Source organism: Phyllopteryx taeniolatus, chromosome 3 (genome assembly GCF_024500385.1).
Source record: "Phyllopteryx taeniolatus isolate TA_2022b chromosome 3, UOR_Ptae_1.2, whole genome shotgun sequence".
NCBI lineage: Eukaryota > Metazoa > Chordata > Actinopteri > Syngnathiformes > Syngnathidae > Phyllopteryx > Phyllopteryx taeniolatus.
In genome coordinates, this window is record NC_084504.1 from 13,785,955 (window position 1) to 13,802,047 (window position 16,093).

The 16,093-nt window shown below is 40.7% G+C and overlaps 1 protein-coding gene across 5 annotated transcripts in view; it reads left to right on the forward strand.

Moving 5' to 3' along the window:
• The first annotated feature begins 784 nt into the window (after window positions 1–784).
• The window catches only part of slc4a4a (solute carrier family 4 member 4a), an 82,115-nt gene continuing 66,806 nt past the window's right edge, over window positions 785–16,093 (forward strand). The window contains exons 1-3 of one of the 5 annotated variants that reach the window (XM_061767060.1): window positions 785–959; window positions 2,252–2,323; window positions 13,231–13,304. In XM_061767060.1, coding sequence (XP_061623044.1) covers window positions 2,313–2,323; window positions 13,231–13,304 — 85 coding nt within the window. In that variant the 5' untranslated portion in view covers window positions 785–959; window positions 2,252–2,312. The remainder of the gene's footprint in view (window positions 960–2,251; window positions 2,324–13,230; window positions 13,305–16,093) is intronic. The other 4 variants (XM_061767064.1, XM_061767061.1, XM_061767062.1 and 1 more) reach the window with 4 other exon arrangements.

A 16,093-nucleotide genomic window follows, 5' to 3' on the forward strand; every position in this document is an offset into this window, starting at 1 on the left:
CAATTGCCCGTAGGTGTGAATGTGAGTGCGAATGGTTGTTTGTTTATGTGTGCCCTGCGATTGGCTGGCAACCAGTTCAGGGTGTACCCCGCCTCCTGCCCGATGATAGCTGGGATAGGCTCCAGCATGCCCGCGACCCTAGTGAGGAGAAGCGGCTCAGAAAATGGATGGATGGATGGATGCTTGCGACATCTCTAAACTAGAATGTGCAAAAAATATGCTGTAGTCTCCCACACCAGTACACCAGCAGATGGCGGTGTAAATTGAAACTTGGTGCCTTTCTCAGAGACTGGGATTTAGAAGACTTGAAACACACGAAGGAATGCTTTAATACTGTATTAATATTGAATAAATGTATCAAAATTGACAATAAAAATATACAAATTTTAGTACCGTCGTTAATTGTATTGTAGTTCCCATTTTTTGAAGCACTTGTACTCAATAGTCATTAGAGTTACTGGTTAGCACATCTACCTCACAGTTCAAAGGTTGTGGGTTCAAATCCGGGCCCTGGCCTACCTGTGTGGAGTAAGTATGTTCTCCCTGTACCTGCTTGGCTTTTATCGGGGTATTCCAGTTTCCTCCCACGTTCCTAAAACAAGCATGGCCAAAAGATGGGCTACACCATGGACTGGTTCCCAGTCAATTGCAGTTTTATTTTATTATTAACGAGGTCTGTACATCGCTTTGTGTTAGGGGGCTACTGGAGCACATGATGATGATGTGCATGTGCATGTGTGTACCTCCTCCTATTCATCGTTGTCCCCTCCTGCAGGAGGAGTAGGAGTAGGAAGAGGAGGAGTGGCCTGGACCGGCAGCCGACCGACCGTCACTTACAAACTGGAGCGGTGCTCCTTTCCGAAGATCACTTGCTCACCTGCACGGCCACGGTGGGACTGAGACGGAGAGACACACACATGCTCACGGGGAGAGAAGGAGGCAAAGATCAACTCCCTGCTGTAAGTCATTGACGCACAATTGAGTGGTCGTGTTATCATTCACTCATCTCATTTTTAGACACTTTTAAAATATGCTTTTAATGGTTGTGTACATGTTAATGTTAAGTGAGTTAACATGTTAGTGTTATGTGAGTTTGTTTCATGGGTCAGTCTGACCCAGTGCAGTTGCTAGAATCATTCCTTTTATCTTAGATTTTGTTTTTCCAAATGCAAAAACAACAACAACATTTTATTAAAAAATATAAAACAACAAAAATAGTTTTTATAAGAACATTGTCGTCCAAAAATATATTTGTCTGTATTTTTGTTGCTACAATATATATATATATATTTTTGCTAATTCAAAAGTAATTACAACATTTAATAAAATAAAAGAGAACAAACACAGTTAGCTTAATATTATTTGTATATTTTATTTCTGTATTTTTGTTACCAACTGCAGCTCCTAGAATTATATTTTTTTCCCTAGGTTTTTTTGCACATTAAAAAGCACATTTTATCACATTAAAAACACATGAATAAATTAAGGATAAAGAAATGAAGAAACAAATTCAATTTTTATCTTAAGATTTTTGTGCATTTAAAATATTACATTTTTTTTTTTTTTGTATTTTGCTAGTAGAATCACTTTTTAAATTTGTTTTGCAAATTAAAAAATAATTACAAAATCTAATTAACTAAAGAAAGAGAACAAATATACAGTTTTTGGCTTAAAATTATTTGTTTTTGTCTGTATTTTTGTGACGAAGTGCAGCTAGTAGAATCATTCTTTTTTTTCATTGATTTTTTTTGTGAACTGAAAAATGATAAATTAAGAATAAAGAAGAGAAGAAAAAAATGATTTTTTTTATCTTATCATTTTTGTACATTTAAAAATATTTATAAATGATTTTTCTTTATATTTCTGCTACTAGAAACCCCTTTGAAATTGTTTTTTAAATTCAAAAGTAATAAAAAAATCTGATAGAATAAAAAGAAGAGAAAAAATAGTTTTTATCTGTCATTTTTATTATGAAAATATTGACATCTTACCTAGAGCTGTTTCTAATATTTTACCCCCTCTCACGTAGCTTAATAAGGAAGCCAAATGGTTACGGTAAGAACAGCCCTCATTGCAAACTAGTACAAAGTGAGCATTATTAGGGTCTCATCAGATAATGCAAGTGTACCCAATGTTTATGCCATAGTGCACAATGTTCACCTCAGATCACTCGTGTGCCTAAGAGGAAGCTGTAACACCTACGGTGTGTGTGTTTTTGTGTGTGTGTGTGTGTCGCTGTGTCTAACAACAGCCCGGGCACCGTTCAGCACATTGACCATTGAAAGGACGTCTGTCACTCACCGGCTGACGAAATGAGCAAGAAGTAAGTGAGCCCTGAGAATCTTGGGAACATTGTGGTGCAATCAGTGCGGACCATCACATGCAGTAAATGAGGGATGAATGCTCCGGGATGGGGAGAAATGTTGAATGATTGAAACTGTATTGTAAGGTGAGCAGGTCCCATGGAGGTCATTTGAAGTGTAACCAAGCGCGTTAAAGATTAACATCAATACAAATTGCAGCCGTGTAATTGCTTTGCCAGGGTAAATTTGTGCTTGAAACAATCACAGGCACGCAGGTTTTTGTTCCTTGTAGGAAGTAATAGTAATGTTAATACTAACGAGGAAAAACGATAAAGCACAAAGTATTAATGACTACTCAAATAAGTGTTAAAAATAGCAACATGTAAAAACAACAAAACAGTCTAGTGTTCAATCTCACCGAATGGCAATGACCTATGGGGGTCCCTCAAGGGTCATTTCTTGGACCCCTCCTGGTCAGCCTGCTTATGCTACCCTTGTGTCAAACCCTTCAGAACCGTAATGTTGCCTATCATAGCTATGCAGATGATACACACTTATATCTAGCAGTGTCTCCAGATGGCTACAGTTCAACTGAGGTGTTGTGTCACCATCTAAAACAGAAAAACAACTGGATGAGCGAAAACTTTCTTCAATTAAACCACAGCAAAACCGAGATAATTGTTTTTGGCAATAAATAAAAGAGGATTGCTTTTAGTAAATAACTGGAGTTACTGTCTTTAAAAAACAAAGACCAAGTCCAGAACCTTGGTGTAGAGATAGATTCCGATCTGACTTTCAACAGTCATATCAAATCTATTACTAAAACTGCCTTCTACCAGCTGAAGAACATATCCAGAGTGAAGGCTTGCATGTGCCAAGCAGACCAGGAGAAGCTCATCCATGCTTTTAGTAGTAGACTTGAGTATTGTAATGGTCTTCTGACTGGACTCCCCCAAAAGAGCATTAAACGGTTGCAGCTCATTCAGAATGCTGCAGCTCAGGTTCTGACTAGAACAAAGAGGTCAGAACATATTACTCCAATTCTAAAGTCTCTACACTGGCTCCCAGTCAGCTTTAGAATAGATGTTCTACTACTGGTCTATAAATCACTAAATGGTTTAGGCCCTGAATACATGAAAGAAATGCTAATGGAATATAAACCCAGTGAGGCTCTGAGATCTACAGACTCAGGTCAGATAGTGCAGCACAGAGTCCAAAGCAAACATGGTGAAGCAGCATTTAGCTGTTATGCTGCACACAAATGGAGTAAGTTGCCAACAGATGCCAAGTCAGCCCCAAGTGTGAATGTTATTAAATCCAGGTTAAAAACTCCTCTTTTTTCTAATCCTTTTTAGAGCATTTCCACTTTTAAATGATATTTCTTACACTCAGCTGTTTTAATTATATATTTATTTTTCTCTTTGTTTTAAATGTTAATAAGCAGTTTTTATATTATAATATCCATCCATCCATTTTGTGAGCCGCTTATGCTCACAAGGGTCGCGGGCGTGCTGGAGCCTATCCCAGCTATCTTCGGGCAGGAGGCGGGGTACGCCCTGAACTGGTTGCTAGCCAATCGCAGGGCACAAATAAACAAACAACCATTCGCACTCAGATTCACACCAAAGGGCAATTGAGAGTCTTCAATCAACCTAGCATGCATGTTTTTGGGATGTGGGAGGAAACTGGAGTGCCCGGAGAAAAGCCACGCAGGCACGGGGAGAACATGCAAACTCCACACAGGCGGGGCCGGGATTTGAACCCCGGTCCTCAGAACTGTGAGGCAGATGCTCTAACCAGTAGTCCACCGTGCCGCCTATATTATAATATATTTTCATCCATCCATCCATCCATTTTCTACCGCTTATCCGAGGTCGGGTCGCGGGGGCAGTAGCTATAGCAGGGACGCCCAGACTTACCTCTCCCCAGCCACTTCATCCACCTCTTCTGGGGGGGATCCCGAGGCGTTCCCAGGCCAGAGAAAAGACAATCACCAGCATGTCCTGGGTCATCCCCGGGGTCTCCTCCGTCGTCCGGGAGGCATCCAAATCAGATGCCCCAGCCACCTCATCTAGCTCCTCTCGATGTTGAGGAGTAGCGACTCTACTCTGAGATCGACCGGTAAATCGAGAGCTTCGCCTTTCGGATTAGCTCCTTCTTTACCACAACGGACCGATACAAAGTCCGCATCACTGCAGACGCTGCACCGATCCGCCTGTTGATCTCCCGTTCCATTCTTCCCTCACTTGGGGCAGGATCTTATCCCCGACCTGGAGAGGACACACTACCCTTTTCCGACTGAGGACCATGGTCTCAGATTTGGAGGTGCTGATTCTCAGCCCAGCCGCTTCACACTCGACTATATTTTATATAAATAAATGTTCTTTGCTTTGCTCTACTATAAATTTTCTAACAAGTAACGACGTACTGCTTGGAAAAGTAACGCAGTCCAAGTAACATTGTAAAGCAACGAAATACAAAATAATGCAGCATAACGCGACGTAATGCAACATAACATAATGCGACATAACATAACACAATACAACGTAATGCATAATAACACAACATAATGTAAGGTAATGCAACGTATTGTAACATTATTGCAACTCAGTGTAAAGGGTTGTATTGTAAGGCAGTTGTGCACAAGGTAGCACAGCGCAATCTAGCACGCTGAAATGTAACGTAATGCAGTGTAAGGCAACATAACGTAACAATACGTGACGTGACACTACGTAGTGTAACATTACATAATGTTACATCGTGTAACGTTACATAATGTGACATAGCATTTCCATTTTCAACACCGTTTATCCTTGTTAGGGTCGCGGGGCGCTGGAGCCTATCCCAGCTGACTACGGGCGAAAGGCGGACTACACCCTGAACTGGTCGCCAGTCAGTCGCAGGGCACATATAGACACGGACAACCGTTCACACTCACATTCACACCGTCACTGAGTGGGAACTGAACCCGCACCAAAGTCAGGCGAGTGTACCACTACACCATCAGTGACGTGACGTAGCATAACATAGCATAATGTAATTCAACATAACGCAGTAGCGTAGTGTAACTCAAAATAGCATGACTCGACGTAACGTAATGCAACATAATGTAACACAACAGAACACAACGTAACATATCGTAGCGCAGCATATTATAGCACTAGCGCAACTCAATGTAAAGCTGCGTATTATAACGTAGCGCAGCATATTATAGCACAGCGCAACGGAGTGCACTGGAACGTGACATAGTCCAACGTTAGGGAATGCGATAAATAATACTACGTGACCCATCACAACATTAAGTGACAATAGCATCACATAACTCAACGTAATGTAACACAGCAAACATTACTCGACATAATGTAAAATGACTTAATGTACTGTAAATCAAAATAACGTAACGTAATGTAACATAACAACGCAACATAACATAAAAAGTAAAGCAACTCTACATAACGTAACTTAACAATGTAACGTAATGCAACATAAAGCAACGTGACACAGAATAATGTCATGTTACGTAATGCAATGTAGAGTTAGATAAACCAACTCAATGTAAAACTGCATATTGTAACGTAGTACAGCGCTACACAACATAACACTCCACAAAGTAACACATCGCAACGTAACACACCACTATGTAGCATAACAGCCGTACATGTATAAAAATAAGTTCACCACTGTGGTTCTTTATAAAAACAAAACAGTTAACCACTATTTCCCATAGGAAATAATGTAAATGGAAAAAAAATATTTGCAGAGTCAAACTGTCGGCATCATAAAACCACTGTTAAAATGTAAAAACAACAAAACTATCCACTATTTTTTTCAATTTAGTAATTATTATGAGGGGCGGCATGGTAGCCGACTGGTTGGCACATCCGCCTCACAGTTCTGGGAACCTGGGTTCAAATCTGCCCTCGCCTGTGTGGAGTTTGCATATTATCCCCGTGCCTGCATTGGTTTTCTCCGGGTACTCTGGTTTCCTCCCACATCCCAAAAACATGCATGGTAGGTTAATTGAAGACTCTAAATTGCCCGTAGGTGTGAATGTGAGTGTGAATGTTTGTTTTTATATGTGCACCGCGTTTGGCTGGCAACCAGTTCAGGGTGTACCCCGCCTCTCGCCCGAAGATGGCTGGGATAGGCTCTAGCATGCCCGCGACCCTAGTTAGGATAAGCGGATGGATAGATTATTATGAGTCATTGACACAGGTCAAACTCTGACATTTGGCACAACTTCGAAGGCGAAATCTTAGACCAGCAGATTCGGATAAAGGTGCACGTTACAGTCTGCTCGCATCAGGTCTGAGTGGAGAGGTGATCCACCTGATGTGGTAAATTCAGCTACCGTGCTTCAAATATCTGTGGGTTATCATCAAGACAACCACAACACACCAGCAATCCTTCTGGTGAACTTCATGTAAACACACACACACACGCACACACACATTATGTACATACGCACACATATGGAGTGGTGTGCAGGATACAAGCGACTCATATTCTTACACAATGTCTTGCAGACATCGCATAGTGTAAGACGCCCCAAGGGCCTGTTGATGTTTCCAAGGCTCGCTTGGCTACAGAGGACACACCATGCAGACTAAATGACTTTACATGAGCCCTGAGAGGCCTAATAGATAGACTATCTCGGAAAGGTGACAGATAGCGAGCCCAGAGTGCAAAGTAACACCCCCGGTCTGGCTTATTGATCGTCAATACACCCCTTTATAGCGTAGAGCCACGGAAAATCTGTAAACACTTATATTATTCCGCTGGAATGTATTTCACAAGAGTTATTTCCTGTGCAGCTGCTCACTCAAGTCTGCAATTTTAAAACAGCACGTCATTTCCATCGGATCATTTTTGACATTATTAAACCTCTGGTTGTGGAACAGTGGACGACTGGTTAGCACGTCTGCCTCACAGTTCTGAGGACCGGGGTCCAATTCCGGCCTCGCCTATGTGGAGTTTGTATGTACTACCTGTGCCTGCGTGGGTTTTCTCCGGGTACTCCAGTTGCCTCCCACATTCCCAAAACATGCATGGTAGGTTAATTGACCACTCTAAATTGGCCATAGATTTGCATGTGTGTGTGAATGATTGTTTGTCTATAATGTGCACTGCGACTGGCTGGCGACCAGTTCAGGGTATACCTCGACTTTTGCCAAGAGTCAGCTAAGATAAGTGCCAGCACGCCTGTGACCCTTGCGGGATGGAAAATGGATGGCTGGATGGATGGATAAACCTCTGGTTGATTTATTGTATTTTCCCCCGTTTTTTTTTTTTGACATCATGCCACAGAGCTTGTAGAGGACATAATGAGATTGTATGTGATCACGTAAAGAGATTACAGCGGAATCTTGGGGGAAAAAAGATCCCATCCACCGTTATTGTTTTAATAGCGTATCGAAAGCAAAACGAACATGATCTGCTTATATCCGTCATATATAGTAGTACCTTGACTTACAATTATAATTCGTTCTGTGACCAAGCTCATAACTCAATTTACTTGTACCTCAAATCAATTTCTCCTTTCTAAATGAATTGGAAACCCATTTATCCGTTCCAGAGAATTTAAAGAAATAACCTTGTGTTAATCAAGTGTAATTACTGTATGTACTCTTGTATTTGTGTGTTGGACGTGTGCCTTTAAGGGCCAAGTGAGTGATGTCAGGAGCTGTAGTTGGTTAGTCTCGGTGTGAGCTTCCAGGCGTGAGTTGTGGCCTACAGCAGCTCCTTGCGAATGTTCTTATTTTGTATTTGTGTGTTTGTGTGTTCGGCGACTGCGGCTGCCCTTGCCCACATACGAGGGTGTCTTTTTTTTCACTTAACTCAAGCTTGCTCGTAACTTTGACGGCTGGAAACACAAAGCACAAAAATGCTCATCCATCCATCCATCCATTTTCTGAGCCGCTTCTCCTCACTAGGGTCGCGGGCGTGCTGGAGCCTATCCCAGCTGTCATCGGGCAGGAGGCGGGGTACACCCTGAACTGGTTGCCAGCCAATCGCAGGGCACATACAAACAAACAACCATTCGCACTCACAGTCATGCCTACGGATAATTTAGAGTCTCCAATTAATGCATGTTTTTGGGATGTGGGAGGAAACCGGAGTGCCCGGAGAAAACCCACGCAGGCACGGGGAAAACATGCAAACTCCACACAGGCGGGGCCGGGGATTGAACCCGGGTCCTCAGAACTGTGAGGCTGACGCTCTAACCAGTCGGCCAACGTGCCACTAAAAATGCTCATAATAATAAAAAAAAAAATTGGGGCACTCATAAGTCAGTTTTTTCTACGTGGACTCTCATAATACTAATACTCATAACACTAATAAACATAAGTACCATGTGTACCCCTAGATGACATAAGGATGAAAAGGTTGTCCATTTTTTTTAAATAAATCATGTTATGATAACAATTTCATATTTCTTAAAGAAAAAAGTTGTAGTGTTGTGAGAATAAAGTTGCTTTTTCCTCTCCCAAGAAACCGTAATCTATACAAGAACAAGATGTACTCTGTCGGTGTGAAAAGTCATACATTTATGGAAATAGTCATATTTTTAATAAACAGATTTAAGATGAAGGGTTCATTTCATTATATTAAATTCAAGGTTTAACAAGGTAAGAAAGTTGTTAAAATACAAAAGTGTATTTCAAAATATCCAACTTTATTTTGGGAATATTATGGCTGTTCTTAAAAAATAGGACTATATCCATCCATCCATTTTATGTACCGCTTATCCTCACAAGGGTCGCGGGCGTGCTGGAGCCTATCTAGATTCTTGCAAAAATACACATTTTGTTCTTGCAAATATTCAAGGACATTATTCACATAGCAATATGATTTTTTCCTAAAGGGATGTCAGATTCATGTGACGGTACGTCACATCATATCAGAGCTTTCAATTGGCCCACAGCAAAGTTTTTTTATGTTTGTTGAGGTCATGTAAAGCGATTGTACCTCTATGTAATGAAAAGATTATAGTGGAATTGGGGGAAAAAGAGGCCCATCCACCTTATTGTTTCAGTAGCATATTAACATTGAAACTAGCCTAATCCGCTTCCAGTAGAGAATTATGTAAAAATGCATTATAATAGAACATCTAATGTTTTATTGCCTGTGTGGACTCAATGAGTTCAGTTTGAGCACAGGTTGATGTTTTTGTACCCCAATTTGATCAACAGATGGCAATGATGGTAACAACAACCTGGGCTGGCCACTATGACTACACTTGGGAAATCCACAATGTGTAGATTAGGAGTAGAGCGATGCCACGAGAGCTGGAATGTTCAGTGAGGGTGAAACCAACACATCCACTATATGTAGATTAGGAGCTGATGTCCACTATAAGTAGATTTATGGGACATCCATTATGCCGAGACCAGGCATCTTATGTATGTACGGTATGTACCTGTGGCTAGAAAGCAAAGCGTGGAGAGTCTCTGTTGCCAAAATGAATGAGTGCAGTCAGTGAATGAGGCAATCGATCGTTGCTAACAGCCTCTCAAAACATCCACACTCTCCTTTATTATTCTCTGTTTTCTCTTCATTCTGCCCAACCACTTTTTCCTTGACAATTCTGACTGGTTTTTGTAAGTCAATAAAAAAATAATACAGTACAGTATACTGTATGTGGAGCTTCTAGTTTTTCTGTTGCAGCGTGTCGGTAGATGTGCAGTGCTCAATCGTTTGGTGTGCAGTGAAGAGCCGCCATTCCCGCCAACTGTAATTTTTTCGCAATATCCATCCATCCATTTTCAACACCGCTCATCCTGGTTAGGGTCGCGGGACGCTGGAGCCTATCCCAGCTGACTTCGGGCGAAAGGCGGACGACAGCCTGAACTGGTCGCGAATCAGTCGCAGGGCACATATAGACACGGACAACCATTCGCACTCACATTCACACCGTCACTGAGTGGGAACTGAAACCACACTGCCTGCACCAAAGTCAGGCGAGTTTACCACTACACCATCAGTGACTTTTCGCAATAGTCTTAAGACAACTACTTTAAGACCCATAGGATATCCACCGCGGCACGGTGGACGACTGGTTAGAGCGTCAGCCTCACAGTTCTGAGGACCGGGGTTCAATCCCTGGTCCCGCCTGTGTGGAGTTTGCATGTTCTCCCCGTGCCTGCGTGGCTTTTCTCCTGGCACTCCGGTTTCCTCCCACATCCCAAAAACATGCATTAATTGGAGACTATAAATTGCCCGTAGGTGTGAATGGTTGTTTGTTCTGCGATTGGCTGGCAACCAGTTCAGGGTGTGCCCCGGCTCCTGCCCAATGGTGGCTGGGATGGTCTCCAGCATGCCCGCGACCCTAGTGAGGAGAAGCGGCTCAGAAAATGGATGGATGGATATCCACCATGGGGACACATGCAACAACCATGTTAAGACATCTGCCTTAAGAACATACTGCATGTAACATCCACATTAAGACCTACAGGACATCCATCTTGAGAATTATTGATTTATAAGTAAGTCTTCATGTTTTACTCATGGTAAATATCCAGTTGAATATCTACAAAGGATATTTAAAACAAGTCAAACATGAAGACCCACAGTCCTGGTCCGGCACAATCATTTATTTTTATTAATTTCCTGTGGGCCTCTACTGATGTGTGTTAAACGTCGAAGAATGGGCATTGATGAGCATTAATCCCGCTGACTCACACCCTTTTTTTCATTTCGCCATTAATTAACCAAGTGGCGTGCTTGTCGTCGTGGGTATTACGGCTCCGTTGTCATTTAAGCAAAGCCGGCGTAATCCAGTAAGGGCGGATGAGTAGACAGACATGTGATGCCCCACTTGTTTGTGCTTTGGAGGAGGGGCGAGGAAGAGGAAGAGGAAGAGGAGGAGGAATGTGGGCATTACCAACCATATGGAGACGCTTTATAGTATGTGTGTGTGTTTTACTAGTTAGCGACTGCTCTGTTTTGATGATTTTTTATTTTATTTAATTTAATTTTTTTACCAGAAGTGGGGGTCACATGACTTGACTGCAGTCGGACTTAAGTGGACAATTTTAGGACTTGAGACTTGCTTGGCTAAAACTGTGTGAGACTCAACTTGACTTAGACTTGAATTGCATGATTGGACAAGTCTTGCCTATTTAATCTTGAAAATCTCCATTTGAGAGATAGTGTGCGTGAAAGAAAAGTCATTTTTGTGTCGTATCAAAAGCCGTTTCTAGCATCTTGTCGATATCCTTGCTATCCAACTTAAAGTCTATGTAAAGTGAAGATACATTTCTGAATTTGACACATCAGAGAAGAGTGCTGTTAACAACCCTGCCAAATTTGCATGGTTAAAAAAAACAAAAGGACACAAAAGGAAGCTTCAAAGTGAAAAATCTAACTGTTCTCTCTGCTTTCAAATGCTGCGGAGATGTAAGCTGAATGTGTGAAACTAATCCCTGCTGAAAAATGGATGCCACTTCATCGAGCATCTTTCCTATGCCTACACATCCCTACATGTTGGAGCCTCGAAAATACATCTGCTTAAAGCTTGCGGTAGCTGGAATATATCCCGCTGGGTCATTATGGGGCTTTTCACGGCGTGACAAGAAGTGGTATCCACCAGCTGGCTCCTCTCGGCTAGCAGACGGGCGGCGGACTCGTCTACGGCGTTACCTTCTCGTATGGGAATTTAAATAACAACACCGAGCTATTCTGTAAATTATGGCATCCAGGGAAGATTAATTTTTGAGGTGTAAGCATAGCAAGGTAGCTCACTGCAGGCTGAAGTGGCACGAATGGGCCTATTAATATTTATAACGAAGCAATTTGAAATTGCACGTAATAAATGCTTATGCGAGCAAATGCGCTCACGTTCTCATATAAGGGAGGCAGGGCGACTCATACTGGACGACTGGGTGCCGTTTTAGCCATGACCCAGAAAAATCAGTGAAACTGAAATGGTGAAAATAAAGTTCAATGTCCCCTACATCTCCAGTATTCAGTACTACACAGTTCTCAGTCTTGCACGTTTTCCGCAGTTATCTTCAAACATGTCTAATGTATTTAGAGGCAAATCCCTGAAATCACTTCACAGGGTCTGTAAGTTCCATGTACTAGTATGCCCTTTGTTTTCATGAGTAAGACAATTCAGCGCTCTAGCGGAACGTATCGGGCGCACAAGGAGAATGACTGTGTCTTATGAGTAAGGTTTTCTTCCACTACTGTGTGACGTTTACGCATGTTACGAGTGAAGCAAAACTACTAGTGGGCATTTTGGTGCTACTAGTGCATGACATATGCCTAATAGTGTTACTAGTGCAGCAAAGTAGTTTACTAGTAAGGTTAAATTGCATAGTGGTAGGTTCTACTAGTGTGTGCCAGTCGTTCTACTAGTGCGCTGAATGTACAGTATGTTGTATTCCAAAAACATACATGTTAGGTTCATTTAAGACTCAAAATTGTCCATAGGTGAGAATGTGAGTGGGAATGGTTGTTTGTCTCTATTGCCCGGCAAATAATATTGTAACTTTTCCCCGTAAAAACACATAAATACATTCAAATACTATCCCGGGGGTTCACTGTAATAATGTAGTACAGTTATTGTGATGAGTTGAAGTGTCCGCTGTTTGTTTACATTAAGGTGTGAGCTAACCCAATTAGCAGATACTTCCTGTCCTTGCCTTCACCTCCCACCCACCAGATTAACTCCACTACACAACCCGTGGCGCACCGGCTCGTACTAGGGCGGCACACATTCTTCACCTTTGGGTTTTTTAGGCCCCCTGACTTGGGGGCGTTGGTGGGTGGGGGTGGGCGACATGAGCGCCACCAGCAGCACCCGACTGACCCAAAGTCCCAGTCCCAACCTGCTGCTTGTGAACGAGCCCAGACGCTATGGCTCCACGCTGTCGCTGGAGGAGAGGTGTGAGCAGTCTTTCTTCCTCTTTTACTACTACAGGATGGAGGACGAGGCCGTGCTGGACCGCGGTGCGTCCCTCGTCAAGCACATCTGCGACCAGGAGGAAGTGGAAGGTACGTTCAACACCCCTTTTATTCACCCGCCCTCCTTGTTTAAAATGTGGGCTGCCATGTGTTTACCTCGCTAATCCACAAAACATTGCGAAACACACTCTCTACAATACTTATAATATCAATCAATATCTTATATTTCAAAACACCAATGGACATCTTACAAACAATGATTGAAAAGAATCTTGGGTTGGTATCTGGAAAGTCACTGTGTGCTTGGGCTCTATATTTTTTCTTTAGCTAGAACCACCTTAATCAAGGTGGAGGGAATTATGAACAATTCAAAATAACATGCTGAGTTGACACCAAACCTTAAGGCTTCTGCTCAAAAGCAAAACAATGTCAGGAAAAGACTACTAGAACATCTTAATTTTAAATTGTGGGGTGTGCTGACTCCCATTGAACACAATTTTGATGTGATTAGTATTATTGTAAACACAGCCACATCCACACTTGTGCGACCAAATGGTATGTCGTTTATTTTTACTTCCCCTCACGTATATATATATATATATATATATATATATATATATATATATATATATATATATATTTTTTTTTAATTGAATTGTAGAGGTTATAGGTCACATTCATGGTGGAAAAAGTTTTGAAGTGATTGATCTTGGTCTCATTTTTTTATAGCACAAAACCTGGCATTTGAACAAGGGTGTGTAGACTTTTTATATCCACTATACCCTAATGTGTTCTATATTGAAAAACATAAAAATATAAGTGCACAGTGACCTTCCAAGCATCCTATACCTTCATATTTGATCTCTTTAATCTTTGTTTGTACGGTGGCCTTTCAGATTTACAAAAAAAAAAAAATAGACAAAAGGTATTGTTTTATTATTGAGTTTCATTTTTTGAACTGAGCTACTGAAATAAATAAAACTTTCCAGGACATTCCAATTTATTGAGATGCATCTGTATATATATATATATATATATATATATCTATATATATATCCATCCATTTTCTGTACCGCTTTATCCTCACAAGGGTCACGGGCGTGGTGGAGTCTATCCCAGCTATCTTCGGGCGAGAGGTGGGGTACACCCTGAACTGGTCGGCACCCAATCACAGGGCACATACAAGCAAACAACCATTCACGCACACATTCACACCTATGGGCAATTTAGAGTCTTCAATCAACCTACCACGCATGTTTTTGGGATGTGGGAGAAAACCAGATTGCCCGGGGAAAACCCACGCAGGCACGGGGAGAACATGCAAACTCCACACAGGCGGGGCCAGGATTTGAAATCCGGTCATCTATCTATCTATCTATCTATCTATCTATCTATCTATCTATCTATCTATCTATCTATCTATCTATCTATCTATCTATCTATCTATCTATCTATCTATCTATCTATCTATCTATCTATCTATCTATCTATCTATCTATCTATCTATCTATCTATCTATCTATCTATCTATCTATCTATCTATCTATCTATCTATCTATCTATCTATCTATCTATCTATCTATCTATCTATCTATCTATCTATCTATCTATCTATCTATCTATCTATCTATCTATCTATCTATCTATCTATCTATCTATCTATCTATCTATCTATCTATCTATCTATCTATCTATCTATCTATCTATCTATCTATCTATCTATCTATCTATCTATCTATCTATCTATCTATCTATCTATCTATCTATCTATCTATCTATCTATCTATCTATCTATCTATCTATCTATCTATCTATCTATCTATCTATCTATCTATCTATCTATCTATCTATCTATCTATCTATCTATCTATCTATCTATCTATCTATCTATCTATCTATCTATCTATCTATCTATCTATCTATCTATCTATCTATCTATCTATCTATCTATCTATCTATCTATCTATCTATCTATCTATCTATCTATCTATCTATCTATCTATCTATCTATCTATCTATCTATCTATCTATCTATCTATCTATCTATCTATCTATCTATCTATCTATCTATCTATCTATCTATCTATCTATCTATCTATCTATCTATCTATCTATCTATCTATCTATCTATCTATCTATCTATCTATCTATCTATCTATCTATCTATCTATCTATCTATCTATCTATCTATCTATCTATCTATCTATCTATCTATCTATCTATCTATCTATCTATCTATCTATCTATCTATCTATCTATCTATCTATCTATCTATCTATCTATCTATCTATCTATCTATCTATCTATCTATCTATCTATCTATCTATCTATCTATCTATCTATCTATCTATCTATCTATCTATCTATCTATCTATCTATCTATCTATCTATCTATCTATCTATCTATCTATCTATCTATCTATCTATCTATCTATCCAAAACAATACTCCATCCATCCATTTACAACACCACTTGTCCTGGTTATGGGTCACGGGGCACTGGAGCCTATCCCAGCTGACTTCAGGCGAAAGACGGACTACACCCTGAACTGGTCGCCAGTCAGTCGGAGGGCACATATAGACAAGGACAAGCATTCGCACTCACATTCACACTATCACTTCGCACCAAAGTCAGGCAAGTGTACCACTACACCATCAGTGACTCAAAAAAATACTCTCCAATGATTAAACTAAACTAAGCTAAGCTGTAGGACTAACAGATGGCACATCTTTTTCCATTTAAATACACTAGCATGCCACTTCATTAGGTACACCTGGAATATTTAGTGGTATCCAATACAGCCACTGAAATCAAAATGTCATCTTTATGAAAATAACTTTGAACTTGTGGTGAAACTATAAAAATAATCAATTGATCGA